Raw genomic sequence first — 20,974 nt, 5'->3', positions numbered from 1 at the left:
TATGTATGCATGTGCATGAATATAAAATCATAAATTTAATGATAAGAGATAGACTTATCACGAGTCTTGTCTCAATTCCATTTCATCTAGGATATGCACTCACCTTGGCCTTGCTTATTTTGACTTGATCCTAATCCTTTGTTTGTTCTAGAACGAAATTACGTTCTATATCTACATAGTAATACATTGATACTAATCAGTATACTAATTAATATATTCTAAACTATTACTTCTTAGGCTAAAAAGAAAGTTATTTTCATCTTTTAATAAAGGTATGCATCGATGCACAACACCATGTATCGATGCATCCCTTGACGGATGCATCGATGCATAATCTATGCATCGGTACATAAATCTCATTCGATGTTTGTATTTTAAAGGGGTGCATCGATACACTAATGACATTCGATGTTTTTATTTTAAAGGAGTGCATCGATACACCTCATATGCATCGATACACCTTGAACAATTTCTGGGATTTTACCCTTGATGCATCGGTACACATTGAATGTGCATCGATGCACACAGCCCAGAAATGTTATTTTAGCACAAAAATCTCTTCATAATCCTCTCAACACTTCATATTTCCCATCTTTTTATCTCATTAACTTGCATACATATACTTAAACTAATTAATACCCATTCAATACCTCTTATACTTAAAAATTTAATCCTCCACATAGATTTCAAGAATCTCCCTCAAATTCCAACATGTTCTAAATCTAATTCTAACACTTCGTATTTCTTAATTAAGTTGATAACAAGTCAAATTCAACCTCTGATTCCAAATATGAACTCTTTTTCAAAATTCCATTCAAGCACTCCTAATCTTTAATTCTTCCTACACTCTTTATCTTGTTATTTTAAAGCAAATTAAGCTTTCCTTAAGCTTAATTAACATCTAAGGAGCAAAACCAAACTTAAATTTTAGCAAACAATTAGCTTATTAAAAATCTCACCTTTGCTATAAGTTTTCACGTTTGGGAGAAAAAAGAGAAGAAGAGAATTCTGGAACCTTTGTTTTTTTTCTTCTCTTCCACATGGAGCTAATATATATAAATCCATTCTTTAATTATTTTCCTTGCAAAAGACCATTCTATCCTTCTATTCTTTCTTCTTTATAATTTGATCATACACAACATTTCAAATAATTCCTTGCACTAATCAATTATTATACTTTAAATCACCAAATTTTGAAACTTTACAATTTAGCCACTAACCCGATATTAAAGATGTTACAAAGATGGTAGGCCATATTTAGGAATGATAAGGTAGATAACACGGTTCCTACGTGATGAGGACGACTGGTTATCTAGGGTGACACGGCTTCTACGTGATGAAGAGATTTGGTCGGGGGATGACACGGTTCCTACTTGATGAGGACGACATGCCAAATTTAGGAATAATGGTTTCAAGGTAAACTTAATCAAAGATAGGTGTTGTTTTAACAGACTCAAAGATTTTGTGTTTCTAAAGAAATTGCTTCAATGGATAAAAATTTGTTTTAGTGGAAACGATCTCAAAGATGATGGTGTTTCAAAAGAAACGACTAAAAGATTTTTGTTTCAAAAAAAATGACTCAAAGATTTTTCATGAAAAACTGTCTCAAGAGACAAAACTTTGTTTCAAAAGAAGCAAACTCGAAGTTTTTTGTTTCAAAAGAAACGACTCAAAGATTTTTCTTCAAAAGAAACTATCTCAATAGAGACAAAATTTGTTTTAAGAGAAAAAAAAATTGTTGATTTTGTTTCTAGGGAAACAATCTCAAAGTTGTTTGTTTTGTTTTAAAGGAAACAATTTCAGGATTTGTGTTTAAAGGGGAAACTGTCTCACGCGAGACAAATCGATTTTGAAAATTTCAAGTGAGATTAATTTTGTTTCAAGTATAATAAATTTAAATTTGTATCTCAGAGAAAAAAAATGTCTCAAGCGAGGTGAAATTTGCTTTGATAGAAATTGTCTCAAGCGAGACAAAATTTGTTTTTAGAGAAATTGTCTCAAGCGAAAGAATGTTTGTTTTTGAGAAAACGATCTCAAGTGAGATCAACTTTCTTTAATGTGAAAAAAATTTGAAATTTGTATCTCAAAGGGAAAATGTTTCAAGCGAGACAAAATTTGTTTTCGAAGGAAACTATCTCAAATGAGACAAAATTTTATTTCAAATAAAAAAACTCAAATATTTTTTCTAAAGAAATTGTCTCAAGAGAGACAAAAATTTGTTTCTAGAAAAACAACTCAAAGGATACTGATAATCTGCTTGTTCCAGCTGGTGGAGGAAATGCCTTCAGAAGATCTGATCGTTCGCATCAGGATGTTGAATCCCCAAAGATGCCCCAACATTCGATGTTGATTGCTTCAAAGATGCCCCAATATTCGATGTTGATTACTTCAACACTGATTCTAAGCATGAGCTTTGTATCTGAGAGCCACATGTCGACTACCAAGAACCACTCTAGAGAGATTGTCTTGTTTGCAAATGTTTTTCTTCTTCTTGTATTTTCAAAAGTTTGAAAATATCAATTAAAAGAGTTTTGAAAAATGTTTAATCAAAGATTTGAAAATATTGCCCATTTCTAGATTTCACAATTGACAAATCATAAAACAAGAGTTCATTGGATATCAAAGAATTAATTACACTTTTAATCCTTCGAAAAAATTATAGCTATTTGACAAGTGTCAAGATTATTGTTATCTTTGAGGTATGGTTAAGTAAGGAAAGGATAAAAAATATCAAGTTGTTATTTTTGGTTAATGATTTGTTATTATCATTTATTTGATGTTCACTGATTGGATGGAGTAGCTTCTGTACTAATTTATTGGAAGTGTTCTCCGACTCCTAGCTCTCATGTTCTTATTCAGGTTGTGCGATGCCTTATTAAGGGATTTGTGTGATCGCCTTCTATGCAATAGTTACACCATCTTCATATTCGAACCGCCTTTTCAGGTTTTTAGCTCAAATTCTCATTTGGTTTCAAGAAGTTATTCAGAATTTACATCTTGAACCCCCCCTTTTGTTATTTTTTCCATCATGCATTAAAGATTTTAGAAAACCTTTTTTTAAATAAAAGATTAATCGTGATGGGCGGAATGAAATCTAAAGATAATCTCTTATGTTTAGAAATCCATGTATGATTAGAAGGGACTTTTTAGGCACATAATGTAGGTCATGGTTCACAGTTATGAAAGAAATTGATAAATAGACCCAAACAAGTGTTTAAGGGTAATTGAACCAAGGATCAATTCAATCTGATGCCTTCAATCTGGTTTTGCTCAATTTGGATCTGCTCAATATATCTTTCTCTTGATGTTCTATAATCTTCGAGAGAAGTGATTATGAAATGATTGTGCTTGATCAATCCCATGGTTTGAAGCTTGATACACCATTTGACTCAAGGGAATCCTTGTATGCTCTTCTTATCTTTTTTCTTCTTTTGTTATTTTTATTTGATTTTTTCTCTTTGCTTTTTTTCTTTTTTCTTTTTCTTTCTTTACTTTTTCTCTTTGCTCTTTGTTTTTCTTTGTTTCTTTTCTCTTTGTTTTGATTTGATCTTCGCACTTGGCATTTGGTTCACCTTTTAGTATCTCATATGAATCAATGTCTTCACTCATATGAGCAGATTTCCTCCAACTTGCCCCCCAGTGTGGAGGGTGATCATTGGTTAGGGTTGAATCGGAAGAAAATATCATAATTCAGGCTCAAAGGGGGACACAAGGGATATATATTTTCTCCTTTTTTGAAGGGATAAAGAAAGAAAGTCGTTCATCATCTCATACATAGAAGTCCTTGCAGAAGAGGTATCCCGAGGGGGATAGATTTTCAGTATTAATTTTTTATTCACGTGAAAAAAATGTAATTAATGCATGATAGAATTATTTTGAATGAATTTCCTTATTCTACTTTTTGCTCTCAGCATATCTCAATTGTTAAGGCTCGTCCTCAGAAGATTGCTTCGAGATGCCCCACATTGTTTATTCTAGTAGGAAGGTTTATGTTCGAGTGAACAATCTGTACTCAATGCTTTCGGATTTTATTGGTAGAAAAAATGTCGGTTTTACATCTAAGAAGATGAGGTGATTTCATTGGTTCAAAGAAAGGTAAGGGTATGATTTTTTGTGTTTTGAAATGATAGATGCAATGTTTCAAGGTTGAAAAGAATGTTTCAAGGTCTAAAAGGGGTAATGTAAAAATTTGTTCTTTTGTAGGGATTAGGAATTATTTCGGGTAAACAATCAAGGGATTTTATTTCTGGGTTTTAGACAGGATAAGAAAGGTTTAATCTTGTCATATGTCAAAAATCTATAATTCTTGAAGAATTAAGAGAATATATAATTTATTTGATAATCAAAGAACTAAAGATTAAAACTCGTTCAATTATTCAACCTTAGAAGGTAGCATAAGTTTAGTCATCAAAGATTAAAATATTTAAGCAAATATTAAAGAAAGAACAAAAACAAGTTCAAACAAAACAATCTCTATGGATGCAAATGGTAGATGCAATGGCCTCCATCCTTCTTCGATTGTCCATGCCCCTGATTTCATCAGGTTCTGGATCTTGCACTTTAGTGCCTTGCAGTTCTCAGTGGAATGTCTGGAGCTTCTTAGGTGGCAATTACGTACTGGATCAACATCGTAGACCTCAGGGAACAGGGACTCTTTTCTCGGATCATCCTTGAAGATTCAACCCTACAACCAGTCGAACAAGCTTCCATCGTGTTGATTTCATCTTCTTCTTTTAATTGTAAATATGGTTAGGACCACTTCATCGAATCCTCCATAAATTGGTTCCATTCTTTTATGAATGCTTAAAAATGAAATGCATATACAAAATGCAAAGATGCAAATGCAGATGCAAAAATGTTGATCTTTACGATGAATATCATAGACTAATTTTCACCAGAAATAAAAGCCTTCACATTACAAGACAATCCACTTTACAGGCATGCCTTCACTTAGATGTTGAGTCCGAAATGGATCACTGCTTTGCCTCAGATCTTCGTCCTTGACAATGATGCCCCTCAAGCGCATCTGTAATCTGACTCTGTTAATGCCTTGGCGGTGTTGAGTTAGTGCGTCGCTCTTTGATGATTAGTGATGGAATGATCGTAGATGAAAATTTACCGCTGTATTACTTCTCAGATCAATGTATCATAATTTCAGTCTCGAATGCTGCACGATCTTCGAGCTCACTGCTTTGTCTCGGATCTTTTTATTTTGGAACTGATGCCCCTCAATACTTTGTAAAATAACTCCATTAATGCCTTAGCGGTGTTGAAGCCATTGCGTCTCTCCTTGATGACTAGCGATTACATGATTGTAGATAAGACTCCACTGTTGGATTACTCATCGAATCAGTGGATCATCATTTTAGTCTAGAATATTGCACTATCCTCAAGCAAGTCTCCTTCTTGTACTATGAACTTCTTTCAGCCCTCGATGCATGTCTGTGTATGCGACTGCTTGATTGAAATTTTTTATCTCTTCTTGTGAAAATTTTCTTTTGAATATCCCCTTGTGGATCAATATTTTCGTATTATATCATGACGATGCAATGTAATGCAAAGAATGATGAAAAATGGTACAAACAAAATAAATAAGTTAGTGTACACAAACAAAAGAGAAAAAAGAGTTAGTACATGCAAAATAATTGATACAAATAAAAATGTTATTCAGAGATGAATGTAACACCTACCCCGTCATGATATCTACCCGAACATGCTTTCAATAAATAGAAATCCTACCCGGACATGCTTTCTACCCACAATGATCTATTTTCAAGAAATTGATCTTAACCGCATGGTATCTAGTTCGCATGCTATTATTCAACAAAATTTAAAGCGAAAAGGAAAAGTTAAAAAAAACGCTCCTCCTTTGTGTACACCTATTTTGGGTACCTACTGATAGAAAGAGGTTCAGTATAACTATACCTAGGGTGACTGTTCTACAGTTCACTATATGCATGGCTTCAGCTCTATGAGGAAAGGGTACTCGAATTGTCCTTGATGTCGGTGCCCCCTTGGGCTGCCAAACCCTTGATCCTCACCCATTACAAGTTTCGAATGGAACGAGTTCAATTCGAGGGGATTCACTACCTTATACTTATACGAGAAATAAATCCCTACGAAGGTATAAGGTATGTATCCCATGGGTTATTTGCTAAAACTCATACGAAGAATAAATTCTTACGAGAGTAAATCAATGACCCTGACTAATTTGGATCGAAGCTCATGTCTAAAGCTTATGTTATGCAAATGTATGTGATGTGTGTGAGGAGGAACGTACATACCTTTGACTTAAAAGGAAAAGAAAAAAAAACTTGACAAAAACTTGGATAAATCTGAAAGAAAAATTCAAATGTTAGTATAAAAAAATGAAGTAATTAAAAACTTCAATAAACGGATCATAAGTTAACTAAAGACTCGAACTCATAATTTCCACCAAACGACAATATGTAAGCGACTTACAGCCTGACTCTCTAAAAAAAGAAAAAGATCCCCAGCAGAGTTGCCAAGCTGTCATAACCATTTTTTTAAAACAACTAAATATTATTTTAAAAACGATTATGACTTTAATTTGGAAAAATTGATGATTTGAAATTAATTTGGATTAAATTAGATTGGAGTCGCCATCGACATTTGGGTTAGGTAGGTCGAATACCTAAAAACGTCTTTTAAAATAATTTTTAAGGAAAAATTGTTTTTTAAGACAAAAGTTGGTCTGCATTTACCAAAGACTCGATTTAAAAGGTTCGGGAGTCGGTTACGCGTGGGGAAGGATTAACACCCACACAACGCCCAAAATTGGTACTCAATCGCTTACACGTTGTCGTAAATGGTGGAACTTATAAATTGAATATAAAGTTAAAATATGATCCATTTATTAAGTTATTTCGAATTATTCATATTGTTAGGGAAAATTCTTTAACCCGAAAAGAAACCTCAAAATTAGCAATCATCTGTCGGGAAAATTATCTCATCTATTTCTTATCAGTAAAAGAATATTCCCTCATCATTGATTTAAAAAAGGCGAATCGAATATAAATGAAAAATTGACATTTGCGTAAAATAAAATAAATTGCTACTTAGAAAAACAAGCATTGTATTATTCAACTTAAAATAAAAATGAATTTATTAGTAAAATAAAATCGATTTATTTCAAATTCACTTTTCATTCGAACGTCGTATCAGATTGTAACACTTCGATCAAGTGATAATTTCCACGCCCGTTCTTCGAAAGTTCGAGGATTTGGCACGGTTGCGCTTACGGTGGTGATGGCTCCAAAGGTAAGGCTTTTCGATTCTTTTCTTTTCTTATTTTCTCTCTTTTTTCTTTTGTTTTTTTGGTTCTTCACCGAATACTTCTCTCAATTTTTCTTCTCCCTTTATGTTTGCTTGCCTCTGGATTTCTGGTGAGATGATGATAATATCTAGGGCTTAGGGAAATTTTTTTCTGAATGTTGGTGGTTGAAAATCCTAACTTTTTGAGATTATAAGATATTTTAATTTGGGGTTTAGATTTAGTGAGATATGGAATGATTTTTCACTATTTTGGTTTCTGTTTTGCACTATTCGACCACTGTTGATGACGAAGGTGGTTTGAGGACTCACCGGCGACATCTCACGCGATAAGAAAATGGCAAGTGAAGTGCACGTGTCGGTGGGGAGCCAAATAACCGCTGGCTGCTGCTGCTGAGAAACCTTAGTGTTTAAGGTTGTTGAGTTGGGCCGGATTTAGGTCAGTTCGGGTCCAGGTCTTGGGTACTGGGTCACTTGTAATGGGTCTGAACCGGGTTGGGCTCTATTATGGATCCGGTCTAGATCCTAGGTTGGGTCACTTGTAAATTTGGTCCTGGTAAGCTGCTGATTTGGTCCTTGGGTTGATGTCTGTTGGGTCACTTGAATGTTGGGCTAGGTCTGCTGGGTTGTTGGGCTTGGGTGACCTGCAAAATGTAAACAAAATAAATAATAATAATATATAATAATACTAATAATAATAATTAAAATAAAATATAAAATAAAATAAAAAAAATAAAAAAGACTCGGACAAAAACGGGTGTCTATAATTAGTATATTAAAAGATAATTGTGAAATATATAAATATAATATTTTAGACTAGTGTGATTTTTGAGGAAGAGATCACGCCTGCAACAGTCGCAACACGTTACGTAATGTCCGCAGCATCCGCAACAAAATCCACAATCGCAATTTGATACTATGGTAGAGATGATGGTTTTGGTTGGAAATGGGAGAAGCACCACCGATTCTCGCTTTACTCGGCTTATCGGAACCGGGGTGGCTTGTTGGTGATACCCATCCACTTTGGCGTTGTATAGCCAAGTACAAGGGCTCCTTCACATTCGTTCCCTGATTTGGCTGATTGGGAATAATCGGTTGATAACCTGTGAAGAACGAGTTCGTCGCCATTTACAGGACTCTTCGATCTGTCCGGTGTGCGGAGCTACTTCTGAATCTATCTCCCATTTGTTCAGAGATTGTGTTTTTGCCAAACCAGCATGGACAAAACTAGTGAAAGCTGACCGGCTGGAAGCTTTCTTGCAAATGGATGTTGGGGAGTGGCTCGTTCTAAACTTGTCCCAGCCTGCGTTTTTCCCTAAAGTTGCAACGGATTGGGAGATTCTTTTTGGTTCAATTCTCTGGTGCACTTGGCTTAAGAGGAACCGTTTTATTTTTAACCTGGATTCTCTTCCATGTGTTAGTACGCTGGACATGGCGAGGAACTTATGCATGGAAGTCTGTCAGTCGGTGAATCGGGAGAAGCAGTCCCGACTGGTTAATTCCGTCGGTAGGCGAGAGTTTAGTTGGTGGTGCGCCCAACCGGTTAGTTGGGTGAAGTGCAATACGGAAGGTGCTGGTATGGTGAATTAGGGGGCTGTAACCTGTGGAGGTATTCTGAGGGATTCGGCGGGCCGTTGGATCTCGGGTTTTTCGAAGACGTTGGGACGTTGCTCGGTTTTAGATGCGGAGCTTTAGGGTGTGCTCGAAGGGCTGCATCTTGCATGGGAGTTAGGCTGCAGTAAATTCAATAAAAATAAGTTAAAATTTTATATTTAACATTAAAAAATTAATATCCAACTAATTAGAAACTATATAATTCTAATTTTCTCGAATATCTTAAAATAAAATATTACAATTTAGAATGACTTTTAAGAGTCAACTCCATAATAGTCAAATCTGCATCACAAGTATATTTTATAACTATTATAATTAGATTTAAAATTATGTGGGTTGTACCACGAATCAACTTATCTCAGTGATTAAAGGAATCATTATTGTTTTTAGAGGTCACATGTTCAAACTACAACAATTACAACAAAATGATTGAGCGTTCATTGTCAAATCGTTGAGATTATCTATAACATATACTTTATAATCATCTTAGTTTAATAAAAAAAAATTTAGGTAGGTCACCCACTTCTATTATACTAGTATATTTTTATCATTTTTGTTCTCAATTTAATCATAAAGTATAATTATAATAATTTCAATATTTTATTACAAACTATAATTATAATTGCATCTATAATTTTAACATATATATAATAAAGACTAACTTAAAAAAATTGAACAATCAAATTAAGAAAATTAATTATAAAAGTCAATGGAGGTATCAATAAAACTAAAATATTCTAATAGATGGGATCAAAACAAATATAGAATAAATTTCATTATTTCAATGTTCCGATTACTATATTATAAACAAAATATTTAATTAAATTATATTAATCATAATTAAAAAAAAATTAAATCGCCGGCTTCGTTTGTTTCATTTTTGGAGCCAATTATCTGAAAAAAATGAAAATTCTAACCCGCCTCCACTGCTTCTTTGACCCCTATCTCGCCTTTCTCTCTCTATTTGATAAACTAAAAACAGCCCATTATGTTACACGGAATTATTATTATTAATCTTCTCTTGTTTTTCCATTATATATAAACATATCCAATACAAATCTGTTTCATGGTCCATGCTTGGCCTGCCCTAGATCTTTAGTCTTTTTGTATCCATCTTCAAAAAGACCCGGAAAATTTGAGATTTCCTTGATCTCCACCGTTCATCAGGTAACTTTCTTCTTGATTTATTCCAGTTGATGCCTTGCCTTACTGTTTATTGTTTTTCCTTCTTTCTTCATTAAAGTACAAGGCATAGTTTCGTTCTTTATGGTTCTTTCTAGCGGGAGGGAAGTATTGACTGTGGAGGGAAATTTAGTGTGAAAATGTTCTTTTGTTAGATTTGAATTAGTCGAAGCCTTTTGGTGTGATGGAGCAGCGAGGTCGTCGATTGATGTTGACTTTTTTCGCGACACGTTTCTCCTTATTTATTTTTTTGGGTAGAAACTCTTGGAAGGAAGCTGACCTTGTTTGATTTTAGTAATTAGGCGAATCCAGAACTTTGCATTTCTTTGTTAAATTATTGTTATCTCTATCGAATCAGTTGTAAGAATTTTTGCTCTCGAACGGTAAAATTTGATTTCTGGTTTTTGTTTATCATGAAACGCGTAGAACATTAGCTTGACTTTGCGGGTGTTTTTAATTTATTTTAAATTATATTTTCATCACCGATGTTTTAGGGTTAATGATTTGAGCGGTTTTTTTTTTTTGTTCTTGGTAACCAAGTTTTGTTTTATGTCTCACGGATATTTAGTATTTCTAATGCGTTCCCTTGTGGTTTCCTTTCTCAGATCACACTCGATTGACTGATTGAAGAGCCTCTGGTTGGTTGTTGAATTGTGACTTTCATATTGGTTTAGAGAACTTGGAAACAGAGAGAACTGTATGAGTATAAAGTTGTGGTGTAAATGGTGTTTGTGCTAGATGAAAGGACCTCAGGCGTGGCGACCAGGAAACATGGGTGATCTGCAAATCTTGCCTGCCTCTCGCCACCGCCCTCCGTTGAAGAGGCCGATATGGATTATTTTCTTTGTTTCATTAGTTAGCCTTTTTCTAGTTTGTGCTTACATCTATCCACCGCAAGGCAGTGCTGCTTGTTATGTATTTTCTTCTAGAGGTTGCAAGGTCCTTACTAATTGGCTTCCACCCTCACCTACAAGGGAATCAAGCGAAGAGGAGATCGCATCACAAGTTGTGATTAGAGATATTTTGAATATTCCTACTGTCCTATCCAAGAAGTCTAAAATCGCTTTCATGTTCTTAACTCCAAGTTCACTTCCTTTCGAGAAGCTTTGGGATATGTTCTTCCGTGTAAGTTATTACATTTTCAGACATCCTCTTATGTCATCTTGTTCTTCATGGATATTTTCTTATCCCATTTAATTTCATGATTATCATTCTTGATCTTGGCTTTCATGTAATGCATTATTGTGAAGAAATTTGTTCAAGGTTTGTTTCATGTTCAAGGTTGGTTGGTTCATATATGAAATCTACCATGTAACGGATGTTTGCTAAGAAAGAATCACATCTTTTGTCTGGTGGCCTCAAGTACCCTGCTTGTTTTGCGTTATAGTTTATTGTCTGAACTGATATGTTTAGTTTGTCTTTAATGGATCTTTGTTGGTGTAGATTCAAAAGTTCAGTGATTTATTTGTTTGTGAAATACTTTTTTTTTTGGTTGAGGATTTGCTTGTGAAATACTTGAATGAGGGGCAAGGGGCATACAGGAGAAATGTTTTACATAGTCATATTGTGTGCATTTATAGCAGGCAGGAAAACATACAAGTTTGGGCCTGAATCATAGTGTTAATAGAGGGGAAGCAAGGACTCCGTGTTTAAAGGGAATATTTTTTATCTGTGCCATTAGGTAATAGAGGGATAAGATGGCTTTTTCTTTTAGAGAAGTCTACCAGTTTAACTAGAACTCTTAGATAGTTTGGACTCTTTCTTCATGATTTTCATTTTTCTAATTATGGTTTCAAGCCATTTTCCGGAGATTTCTTGGTTTATCCTGTCAAAAATGATATTAGCAGCTGCAGGTTTCTCACACCTTGATGCTGTAGATAGTGGGGCAGATATGAATTATCATATGAGTGGATCCTATGTTGAAATGGAGTGTTCTAATTAGTTTTTGTGTCAGGGAATTTTCTTATGTTAAATGAAGGTCTTATGCATTTCATTCTAGTGAACAACATTTCCCATGTTGATTGTGGATGCAAATATGGACTAATGTATATGGTGAAGATACCAGTGATATCAATCAGGAATATTATAAAGAGAAAATAACCTTAGTGACCGAAAATGCCTTATAATATACGATTTTAACCAACTTTTTTTGGATTTGCCAAAATGACCAACAAATTCGCAACGCGAATTCAAATTTCGCAATCCAGGTTCCAAATTCGCAGCGCGAAAGTCGAAATTCGCAATGCGATAGTCGAAATTCGCAACGCGATTTAAGATTCGCAACGCGATACTCCAAAATCGCAATGCATTTGTTTCTTAAGAATTTTCTCTAAAAAGATAGTATCCGCGTGTACGTGTCGAAGACACGTATTACCACGACCACGACGGGACGGGACGGACTGCGGCGGCGGTGCGCGAGAGTCCCCTTTGTTCTCTTTCACTCAACAAGGAAATGAGAAATCCAAGCCTTAAATACCCATTCCCAATAGTATTTCCAATACTATGTGGGATTGAGTATTACCAACAATTGTTTCCAATACTATGTTGAAACATTTAACATTTGGAAGTTGGAACACATTTAACCAAGTGAATATCCTTTCGGTGGCCAAGATAATTAAGTTGGAACACATTTAATCAATGCTTGAGAAGGCAATGTACTTGGCGAAAGTTGGGTTAAGAGAAGATAAAAGAGATGATGTGAAGGAAAAGTAAGCACTTCGTCGTGTTCCCCCGACGATGTCGCCATCACACCATGTAGCCAACACAAAAGACATTTGATTAACCCAAATGTGTTGTGTACATCCTGGCACGTAATAATGGAATATGATCTTATGTTAAAAACAAATATCACTTAAATATTGCAAAACAAACCAAGTTTTCCCAACTCGATTACAAATATCACTTAATTATCTTGGCCACCGAAAGGATGTTCACTTGGTTAAATGTGTTCCAACTTCCAAATGTTAAATGTTTCAACTTAGCATTGGAAACAAGTCTTGGTAATACTCAATCCCACATAGTATTGAAAACACTATTGGGAATGGGTATTTAAAGCTTGGATTTCCCACTTTCTTGTTGAGTGAAAGAGAACAAGGGGGACTCTCGCGCACCGCCGCCGTCCCGTCCTGTCCCGTCCAGTCCGGTCGTGGTCGTGGTAATACGTGTCTTCGATACGTCCGCGCGGATACTATCTTTTTAGAGAAAATTCTTAAGAAACAAATGCGTTGCGATTTTGAAGTATCGCGTTGCGAATTTCTACTATCGCGTTACGAATCTTAAAATCGCGTTGCGAATTTCGACTTTCACGTTGCGAATTTGACTTTCGCGTTGCGAATTTGGAACTTGGATTGCGAATTTGAGATCGCGTTGCGAATTTATTGGTCATTTTGGCAAATCCAAAAAAAATTGATTAAAATCGTATATTATAAGGCATTTTCGGTCACTGAAGTTATTTTCTTTATTATAAATTGATACAATTGCTTCGTGAAGATGGAAATCGACAGATTCTTTTGCTTTGTATGCATCAGGATCTCTGTGTCAATAAGGTTTTAGTTATGTTTGACTGTCTTCTTACTTTGTACTTTTCTGTTTAGTTCTTGGAGAAAGGAATGATAATAATTATCTGCTTTTTTTTCCTGCATTCGTGGCATTTATTTACCTTTAAGATTTTATTAACACTGTAGCTTTGTTAAACATTTTCTCATTTGAACTGGCAGGGGCATGAGAGAAAATTTTCGGTTTATGTCCATGCATCAAAAGAAAAACCAGTTCATGTGAGCCGTTACTTTCTTAATCGGGAAATTCGCAGTGATGAGGTCAGTAACTTAGATTAGTTCGCTAATTGGTCGATATTTATCTCTTTCTTTTCGATTTTTACTCTCTGATATGATGTCTTTTGTACTGGAATTACCTTTCCATTGGAGGCACATGCAAAGTATCTCAATTTTACAATGCTCATTAGAAAATATACTGTGATTCATCCATTGTGTACGTGAAAATGGATCCAGCTGGAAACCTGATAGGCAACACCTTGATTTCAGTATTTTAGAGGGAAAGGGGTAGACTGCTCTGTATACTTCCTTGTCTGAAGCATCAAGAGTCTGTTTCTGTCCATGTTTCTGCTTTATGAGTCATGTCATAGTTCATGACCCAGGCCCCAGCTTTGTTTTCAGTTTAGGAAAATCTCTCCAAACACAAACGCAAAGACGTTAGTGTAGCTCTTACCATTTCACCCAACTTTCATGTTAAAGATTGTTAGTAATTATATATACATAAGTTTACATCCAACTACTTGGTGCAATTCTTGTCTAGTTAGGTGCTTGCATGCATGTTATTTTTAATTTTGAAATTTTGATCAAGCTTTGTAATCCTAAAAAGCCGTTTGTCAATTACAACTATTATTACATGATAGTTCATTTTTTTCTGTTGACACGATTATTACTTTTAAGTTTTCTTGTTCTTGTTGTCATTTTGATATGTTGCTATCATGTCTGGTAATCCTTGAATTTATGGAGGTTGCAGGTTCTATGGGGGAAAATCTCTATGGTTGATGCAGAGAGACGATTATTGGTACGTGCTCTGGAAGATCTCGATAACCAACATTTTGTGTTACTTTCTGATAGGTAAATATAGTTCGATATGCCCCCTCTCCAACCCCAAAAGATTTCTTTAGACTAACACCAAATTGTGATATTGCAGCTGTGTCCCGTTGCATAGTTTTGACTACGTCTACGACTATCTGATGCATGCTAATATGAGTTTTGTTGACTGGTAAGTAAAATTTTAAGAGTGAATGGCAGAAACAGGGTACTGTTTTCCGTTGTTTGACATGTCTCTCCCCCCTCCCCCGGGTCAGCTTTTTGGATCCTGGACCACATGGAAATGGCAGGTATTCAGATCACATGTTACCTGAAGTAGAAAAAAAAGACTTCAGAAAAGGTGCTCAGGTATGTCTGAATTGATATGATTTAAAGCCATTATTATTTATATAGATACACACTACAATAGGTCAATCTGTAGCTGGGAAATGTTGAACTCTACCACACTGAACTCTTATGACAATATGAAGCCAAAGCATGTGTATTCCCATTTTGAATGTTCACTCTCCTGTCCAGCTACAAAGTCTCTCAGCATTCAGTGTACCTCTTTAAAAACTTATTTAGTGACTTGCTGTGGCAATAAATGATTGAATTTTGTGCAGTGGTTCTCGATGAAGCGACAGCATGCTCTGATAGTTATGGCTGACAATCTTTACTACTCGAGGTTCAGGGACTACTGCAAGGTGAATTAGATCTTATAATATAGTTTGATAATCTGTTTTTCTTTTTCTTTTGAATATTCAAGAACTTCCTTTGACTTATGGATGGAGAGACTGGTTCGTTTATAATAGTGGAATGGTTTTTCAATATTTTTAAAAGAGCGATTAATATTGTTGAATAAAATATCTAAAGCCGTTTTAGGGATATAATAGACATTTTTGTATTCTCAGTACTATTTGTTCAGTAAGGCTGGTCTCAGTTTGCATAACCAATGTTTACAGATCTTAACTGTACATTAGCACAAAGACAACATTTCTAGGTGTAAATGGCTTGCCTGTGAGCCTAAGATAAAATAAGCACTTTGGAAAGTGGATTTTTTCACGAACTCTGTATTTATATAAATTTGAGATCAGGTTAGATGTTATATTCGTCATAAACTTAATCTGTTTAGGTTTGTCCTGGTAGATTTCAAGGTTTCCTTTAGTTCCTTTTGAAAGAAAAAGGAGTTAAGATACTAATGAGCTACTCAAGTTTGGCTCGGGAAAAAGCTTGAACTTGACTTAGTAATTGTCTAGCCAAGCGCTAGCCATGCAAGCCTATCAGTTCTGGGCTCAACTGGCTCGTGCACCTACTCTAGCCTTACTAATATCTTTTTGTTATAATGGTTTTATATAAGAAAAAGCTTAACTTTTATCTTCAAATCTCCACTCTATCTCTGAATGTCTTACACAGCCACCTTGCCTCTCTAAAACTGAAGCCCCACATTTTTCTTTGTTGTGCTTTTTCATCACTCAACAGCCCACTAATTACATGTGAAATGAATGAATTCAATGTGGAGATGTGTGATAGGATTTAAGAATCTGTAGAAACTTGAAGTACCTTATATTAATGCACGAGTTTTATGTTGCTGACTTGTTGTCATTCATATTCTTGATTATTACAGCCAGGTTTTGATGGCAAAAATTGCATTGCAGATGAGCATTACTTGTCAACCTTTTTCAGTGTGAGAATAACACTCTGGATCATGTTTCCTACTTTTCATTTTAGCTTCTCCTAATGTTTTATTTTTGGGGTATCATCAGATGATTGATCCTGGAGGTATTGCCAACTGGTCTGTAACACACGTTGATTGGTCTGAGAGGAAGTGGCACCCTAAGTCATATAAGGCTCAGGATGTTACTGAGGCTCTTCTGCAGAATATCACGGTATGGGCGTTTGTTTTTTTATTTTTAAGTAACACCACTTTCTGCTTAACAACTTAGCACCTCGACTTTTGACCGATACACTGAGAATGTTTGTTTCCTTTGTATGATGCTAAAGCCTTGCATTATTCGTCATCAAATGTACTATAGTAGACTTGGGTTGCCAATATTGATGAATTTAAGTTCTAATGAATTTTGCATATATTTTTTTTCCGCAGTCGATAGACATGAGTATCCATGTAACAAGTGAAGCAAAGGTATACATTTCAAACACTTTATCTCATGCTTTCACGACTCGGTAAAATTCTGGATTCTGAATATATTTTCATTCTTTCCCGGGTATCCGCAGAGTGTAGAACTGGTACAACCTTGCCTCTGGAATGGTATCAAACGGCCATGTTACCTATTTGCGAGGAAATTCTATCCCGAAACCGTAGATAAACTGATGACGCTCCTCAATTTTTGACTGTGAATTCTTTGGTCAGTTTTTCTCGATCCTTCTGCTCCGTCCTCAATTTCACGCACAGATTATATACATTTTGTAAATGGCCAATGGTTCCAATGCTGCAATTATCGAGCCCTAGGGCGATGGGAAGAGCAGTTAGGATCGACTCGAATCTGGCCGGAGTGGAGGCTAATTGTTAGTGTTGGCTCCTTCCAGATGGGTAATTGTAATTCCCTGTCCATTTACACCCCCTCCCCCCCCCCCCCAAAAAAAAAAAATTCAGCCAGTCAATACATTATTACTATTGCCATCATTATTATATATATGAAAGAATAGTGGGGGACTCATTTTTTGTGTAAAATTTGGAAACAAGACCCTGATGCACTCTTTTGTTTTTTTGTAGAAAATATGAAGCCTAATTTTAAAATGCTCGACCTTGTTATGTATATATTTAATTTTATTTTCAAACTATCTGTGTATGTTAATCACATCTTTAATTAATAAAATTATCAAAAAATTATTAATTGTTATGTAAGTTTTAATGTGTATTATATAATATCACGGTATTAAAAAAATAACAAATATCGTATAAAGTCTCATTTTTAAATTTTGTTTTTCAAATGTTTTATTATTTTTGTTTCAAAATCAAATTATTATTTTGTTAAAGCCTAGCCTAAGTTATTGTTTTTGTAAGTGTTTGTACGATGGTTAACAATTTTTATAACGGTTTTATTAAAATGAAACATGATTGATAGTTTGAGGATTGAAGTAAAAATGTTTAAAAAATTGAGATTAATTTAGAATGAGGATTATAATATAAGAAAAAATTATAATATTAAGAATTTTGAATATCAACTTAATATAGATGTCATATTTTGAAGATGTGTGGTGTAATTAATTTATATATATATATATATATATATATATATATATATATAATAGAGAATACATTCTATGAAAAATACCTCCAGGGGCTGCAGTATTAAAACTATGAAAATTATATTGTACCAAGTCCAAATTGATAACATCATGTACTACTTTAAAACTGTTTTCATTCTTTTTTTTTCCTTTATAGACACGTTTAAAAGAAATATATATATTTACATAAAAGACAAAATTAAAAAAATACTTTACCAGTTGACATTTTTATTCTATTTTATCGAGGGATTTGAAAATTTTCTACACACATTTTTATACTAAAATTACTATTATCTACAGGTGTTGAGGTACTTTTTTTTATAGGAAAATACATGTTTTAAAAACTAAGGGTGAAGTACACAATAGGTTCGTACACTATGGGGTATTACTTTATTGAGTCCCTTGACTACTAAAAGTTACAAAATGATCACTTAACTATTTATATGTTCTAAACTTGTCATTTTCTGTTAAAAAATTGGCGACCATCTGAGCTAGACATTAACATGTTAGTTGAGATATGATAAAATTTAATTCTCAAACCGTTTGAGTTATATTTTGTGGACCGACTCTCTATTTATATTATGTCGTCTAGTTAGTTCTTGAAAGCAATGACTATATTAATAAACATCATTAAAATAAAAATAATTATTTTATAACTTTTATTAGTCAGAGACCTCAATAAAACAATACATAGTCAGGGATAATTTGTACACTTTATCCAAAAATTAGTTGTCTAGTTTTGGGTAAACTATACATGTAGTATCTAAATTATCAGTTTTGACTCATTTTATTACCTAAATTTTTAATTTTTTCAAAACTATACCTAACGTTTAGTTTTTATTTCAATTTAGTACACCACCATTAAAAACTTAATGCGTTCACTACCTAAACTATCAACTTTGATAAGTTTTAGTACTTAAACTTTCAAAAAAAAAATCAAAACGCATCGTTCTAAAATTTGAACGAGATATAAAATGGAACAAAAACTAAACTTCATGTATGATTTTGAAAAGAAAAAAAGTTTAGGTACTTAAACGATAAAAGCTGATAGTTTAGATACTAAATGCATAATTTACCCAAATATTTTTTTGATTGAATTATTATCATCATCCTTTGTTATACTAAAAGTTAAAAACTTTAATATAAGAGAGGGATCAAAAATCATAATTTAACCACGAATTTTTTAAAGTAGTTGGCCTACATAGGGGTGTTTAATAAGTTGAGTAGCTCGAACTCGACTCGGTCAAAGTTCGATAAAAAATCAACTCAGGATGACTTGAATTGAACTCAAGCTCGACTCGAGACCTTAACGAGTTAATTCGAGCAAAGTCCAACTTAGCTCGATAAATTCGCGAGCAACTCGTTAATTTTTCATATAATTTTTTCAATAATTATCTTAAAAAATTATTTCATTAAAAAAAATACTAATTTACTAATAGATAATAGAAAAGTTGATAAATTACTAATCTATTAATTTTTTAATAAATAATAAAAAATACTAAATTATTAATTAGTATTTTACTACACTAAAAAATCTAACAATATTTATTATTTTAATGTATTTGTAGATTGTTACTTTGGAGTTTAGACTTTGAAATTGTTTCATACATTCTTTTGATAATATTTTTAGTTAAATTTATTAATTTATGTTTATATTAAGCTCATTATAGTATTTGTAGATTTTACCTATAATTAAGAAAATAAGGTAAAAATTTCGGTGAGTTTAACGAGCATTGAGCTTAACGAGCAATGAATCGAGCAATAAGTTTTTTTAATAAGAACGAGTCGAACAAAAATTTAATGAACTTAACGAGCAACGAGTCGAGCCGAACAACAAAATTTTGTAACGAACACGAGTCGAACACTAACGAGTCGAACACTATCCAACTCACAATCGACTCACTCGATATTTGAAAGCATGTATAATTATTAATTCAACGGACACGTGGAGGACTTTAAGTATCTCATCACGGTGACTCAACTGATCGGCAACCCGCCGGAGCAGTATCTCTGCACCGCCGCTCAGCTTTTGTCTGCCGCTTCCTAGCCTCTGAACGCCAACGATTCGCTCCAGACGGGGCAGCTCTACTTTATGCTGTCGTGGGCGACTTTACGAGACGACGTTTTTCCGCTCTATATGGCGTCCGTGGTGAAGAGGCTCGCGGTTTAAGCCAAATCCCACGATGGACAATGAGGATCAGGACGTTATCGGCCGTGAACAACGACGGACGGATGAGAAGGGAGACGATGAGGTCGTGGAAGCCGTTGTTTGATAGCATTAGAGAAGTTTTTTTTACCGGAAGGAGCGAATCCGATTTACTTGCGATTCGCATTATTACGACTAATTTGGCTTCGAATTGAGATGCACAAATATTTGTTGAATATATCTATTCTCTTTTCCTTAAAATTTGTAAATAATTTCATTTATTTTCGTAGTTTTCTTCTTTTTCATAATTAAAGTCAATGTTGTCTTAAGGTCTCTTTTTTAGAAAACCCTAATGCTCTCTGTCGCTCTCCCCATAAACCACATTAGCCTTGGCGAACCCGTTGACCCTGCGTCCGATGGTGGCTGGTGCATTAAGGAAACATAGCGAGTTGATGAGGACTCGACGACCAACAACCTTATGGTTGTTGACGATGCAGACCATTCCCATGCTGCCAATCTTGAGGCTCTTTCACGGGCTATTTTGCCGGAATAATGCATACGGGGAGGTTTAATTCCCCAAATAATGCACTTTAATTATTATTTCCCCAAATGGGGTGATTACTATAGGAAATATGGAAAGCTCGGCGTCTTCAGGCTGTCGTCGTCTTCAACTTGGATATCCCGGCGTTTTTAGGGTTAATTTTTACATGCCAAGGTGGATCTCTCGGCGTCTTCACCTGTCGTCTGATGGGAATGCTCGGCGTCTTCAAGCAATTGGACTGCGGGATCTCTCGGCGTCTTCTGCATGCTACAAGGAATGCCAATGTGGATCTCTCGGCGTCTTCACCTGTCGTCTGGCGAGAATCTCTGCATTACTCTCTGAATCGTGCATGCATTATGGGGGCCTGAACGTCTT

The 20,974-nt window shown here is 34.6% G+C and overlaps 1 protein-coding gene across 2 annotated transcripts; it reads left to right on the top strand.

Annotated features, from left to right (window-relative positions):
• The first annotated feature begins 9,984 nt into the window (after positions 1 to 9,984).
• Positions 9,985 to 17,422, top strand: LOC120116529 (glycosyltransferase BC10-like). 2 transcript variants are annotated; one of them, XM_039136995.1, is made up of 11 exons: positions 9,985 to 10,074; positions 10,695 to 11,214; positions 13,806 to 13,904; positions 14,611 to 14,711; positions 14,788 to 14,859; positions 14,945 to 15,035; positions 15,290 to 15,370; positions 16,291 to 16,350; positions 16,430 to 16,552; positions 16,768 to 16,806; positions 16,899 to 17,422. In XM_039136995.1, exons 2-11 carry the CDS (start codon positions 10,828 to 10,830, stop codon positions 17,013 to 17,015), a joined length of 1,170 nt encoding a protein of 389 aa, XP_038992926.1. In that variant the 5' UTR covers positions 9,985 to 10,074; positions 10,695 to 10,827; the 3' UTR covers positions 17,016 to 17,422. The 2 variants fall into 2 exon arrangements, with proteins under 2 accessions (XP_038992926.1, XP_038992925.1); XM_039136994.1 differs by lacking the exon at positions 9,985 to 10,074 and adding an exon at positions 10,578 to 10,620.
• The last annotated feature ends 3,552 nt before the right edge of the window (positions 17,423 to 20,974 follow it).

The sequence above is a fragment of the Hibiscus syriacus genome, unplaced genomic scaffold (assembly GCF_006381635.1).
Source record: "Hibiscus syriacus cultivar Baekdansim isolate YM2019G1 unplaced genomic scaffold, ASM638163v2 tig00110299_pilon, whole genome shotgun sequence".
NCBI classification, from domain to species: Eukaryota; Viridiplantae; Streptophyta; class Magnoliopsida; order Malvales; family Malvaceae; genus Hibiscus; species Hibiscus syriacus.
Note: the sequence above shows the minus strand (reverse complement) of the source record. Positions and strands in the feature narration are given on the sequence as shown.

Excerpts from the sequence above, each read along its gene's own strand:
- LOC120116529 (XM_039136995.1), top strand. The coding sequence starts at position 10,828 with ATGAAAGGACCTCAGGCGTGGCGACCAGGAAACATGGGTGATCTGCAA. Across the intron at positions 11,215-13,805 it reads TTTGGGATATGTTCTTCCGT|GGGCATGAGAGAAAATTTTC; the intron begins GTAAGTTATTAC and ends TTGAACTGGCAG. Across the intron at positions 15,371-16,290 it reads GGTTCAGGGACTACTGCAAG|CCAGGTTTTGATGGCAAAAA; the intron begins GTGAATTAGATC and ends TGATTATTACAG.